The following is a 2832-nucleotide window of genomic DNA, read 5'->3' as shown; positions in this document are numbered from 1 at the left end:
CTACAACGAGGAATAAGTCAACAAGAAGTAAACAAGGGAGGAACAAACCAAGGAATACTTTAAGTCAACAAGAGGACAACAATTTAACTCAAGCTGTACTCAGAGTTAGAGGGGGAAGCTCACCCTGGGAATAGGATGGGCCTAGGACAGCAGATACATATAGGTTGATGTGCTACTAGTAATACAAAACTCAAGACAATTATTTAATGAATGAATCAAATCGATCACTCAACCCATCAACCGATCCCTGCAAACTCACACAGCTCTTTGCGAACTCCTCTCTCTTACCATAAGCTGTTTCTGCACGCGCTCGTTCTTCTCGGCCTCAGTGAGCCGCTCCTCCTCCAAGCGGTGGTCGTTGAAGCCCTCGTTCTGCAGGTCGGCGCTGTCGGTGCTGTTGTTCTCTTCACTGTCGTGGTCGTTCTGCTCTTCCGCCATAGTCATCACCTCGTGGTTGTCCACAAACATGGGCACCTCCACAAACATGGGGGGAGGGGGCGGCGGAGGGGGAGCCGTCATCACCATGTGCAGCTCCTCCTTGGTCTTCAGCAGGTCGTCCTGGGCCTCCTGAGCCTGCGGGAGGGAGGGGGATGGTGGTCACAGAAGTTATTAATACAAAACACCCTAGGATGCCCCATATTACAATGCAACCTTCAATATTAAGTGACTGTGTGTGTGTGTGTGTGTGTGTGTGTGTGTGTGTGTGTGTGTGTGTGTGTGTGTGTGTGTGTGTGTGTGTGTGTGTGTGTGTGTGTGTGTGTGTGTGTGTGTGTGTGTGTGTGTGTGTGTGTGTGTGTGTGTGTGTGTGTGTGTGTGTGTGCATCCAATTGTGCGTGCTTGTGGGTGCAAACATAGGTGTGCATGCGTTTGTTCACGTGTGTGTGTGGGCGACTCACCCTGTGCTGCCATGTGTCGGCCTCTTCCTCCTTGCGTCTCTTGGCCTCCTCCAGCAGGGCGATCTTAGCCGTGTGCTCGGCCAGCTCCGCGGCCTGATGGAGAGAGCAGTAGAGAGGAGAGGAGGGAGAGAGGACTTAAACATCTGGGAGAGAGAAGGAGGACGACGGAGGAGGAGGGCTACAGGCCACAGACAGTCAGGGTACAGTAGACAAAGGACTACAGGTCTGTGGGAGGGGTTGGAGAGAAAGAGGGGTGTAGGGGAGTGCAGAGGAGGACTAGAAGTTTTAGTAAGGGCTAGAAATTTGGAGTAAAAGGTGAATATTAGGACAGATGGATGGACACTGTGTGAGAAGAGAGAAAAGAGAAACTGAGAGTACTGTGGTGCAGTAGCGCGAATAGGCCAGTCTTGTCTCAACAGGTGCTGGGGCTAATAATCTGGTGATGAGGTATAATGATTTCAGTGTGGCCACCATCATTTGATGCGATTTACTAGGACCTCCGTTGGGCGACTCCAATGGTGACAGATAGTCTTACTAGGGACAGACAAGGAAAAAGACACTGCAGACAAAAGACTGAAATGTATATACATGTAAAAACATTAACATGTGTTTGTGCATTATCAGTTACACATACGTCAGTACATATACACAACAAGTGGGTCACATGGGGGAGAGGCGTTGTGCAGTGAGGTGTTGCTTTATTATTTTTTAAACCAGGTTTGCTGTTCACTTGCACTATATAAAATGGAAGGGAGTTCCATGAACTCATGGCTCTGTATAATACTGTACGTTTCCTTGAATTTGTTCTGGACCTGGGGACTGTGAAAAGACCCCTGGTGGCATAAGTGTGTGTGGTAGTGCTCTGTGTAAGTTGACTATGCGAACAATTTGGAATTTCCAACACAATGTTTCTAATAAAAACAAGAAGTAAAGCGGTCAGTCTTTCCTCAACTCTTAGGAACTGCGAGAACTTTCTTTATTCAGCCACACCATTCATTAGTAGATTCAGCTGTGGTCTAGAACTTACGGAATGATTTGTCCGAAATACAGTGTTCTTAGTTTTAGAGACATTCAGGTCCGGTTTATTACTGGCCACCCATTCCAAAACATACTGTAACTAAAAAAAAGTAAAAACAACTGCTTGCTGATGTGTATATGGCTGAATCATCAGCATACATGGACACGCATGCTTTATTTAATGCCAGTGGTAGGTCATTGGTAAGAACAGAAAAGTGTAGAGGGCCTAGAGAGCTGCCCTGTGGTACACCACACTTTACATGTTTGACATTAGAGAAGCTTCCATTAAAGAAAACCCTCAGTTCTATTAGATAGAAAGCTCTGAATCCACAAAATGTCAGAGGTTGAAAAACCACAAGTTCTCAACGCATAAGTTTTCAACAACAGGTTATGGTCAATAATATCAAAAACTGCACTGAAATCTAACAGTACAGCTCCCACAATCTTATTATTACATTGTTTTCAACCAATGATCAGTCATTTGTGTCAAAGCAGTACACATTGGGTGCACCAGAGTGGAGAGACCTACAGTTCCGGTCAAATATATTGGCACCCTTACACGATTCAGAATTTCTTCTCAAATAAGTTGAAAATGAAAAAGGTTTGGTGTTTACATGTGTATTGTTTGATTTACAACTGCACAGGACCAAGAAATACAAGACCGAAACTTAAATTTAGATTCAAATTAATTTGGTTGAAGGCAGGTCATTTTTGTTTCCTGTGTAATTTCTCACCCATGGTGAGAAGGTGCCTACAGGGTAAAAATAGCCATTCAACGAGTTTTGAAAAGAGAAAACAGAACATCACACTCCATTGTGAAGTGCAACGGTGGCAATATATATTAGAGTACAGTGCTCAGTGTAGGGTTCAGCACTTCAGGACCTGGGGTAGAGCTTGACATCCATAAAAGTATGGATTA

General features: G+C 45.0%; 1 protein-coding gene across 3 annotated transcripts in view; it reads right to left on the bottom strand.

Annotated features, from left to right (window-relative positions):
• LOC123994858 (radixin-like) overlaps positions 1–2832 on the bottom strand; it is a 62270-nt gene that overhangs the window by 1979 nt on the left and 57459 nt on the right. For all 3 annotated transcript variants that reach the window (XM_046297914.1, XM_046297913.1, XM_046297911.1), the window contains exons 13-14: positions 897–989; positions 289–573 (exon numbers count right to left, since the gene is read on the bottom strand). In XM_046297914.1, coding sequence (XP_046153870.1) covers positions 289–573; positions 897–989 — 378 coding nt within the window. The remainder of the gene's footprint in view (positions 1–288; positions 574–896; positions 990–2832) is intronic.

The sequence above is a fragment of the Oncorhynchus gorbuscha genome, linkage group LG14 (assembly GCF_021184085.1).
Source record: "Oncorhynchus gorbuscha isolate QuinsamMale2020 ecotype Even-year linkage group LG14, OgorEven_v1.0, whole genome shotgun sequence".
In the NCBI taxonomy this organism is placed as follows: domain Eukaryota; kingdom Metazoa; phylum Chordata; class Actinopteri; order Salmoniformes; family Salmonidae; genus Oncorhynchus; species Oncorhynchus gorbuscha.
Note: the sequence above shows the minus strand (reverse complement) of the source record. Positions and strands in the feature narration are given on the sequence as shown.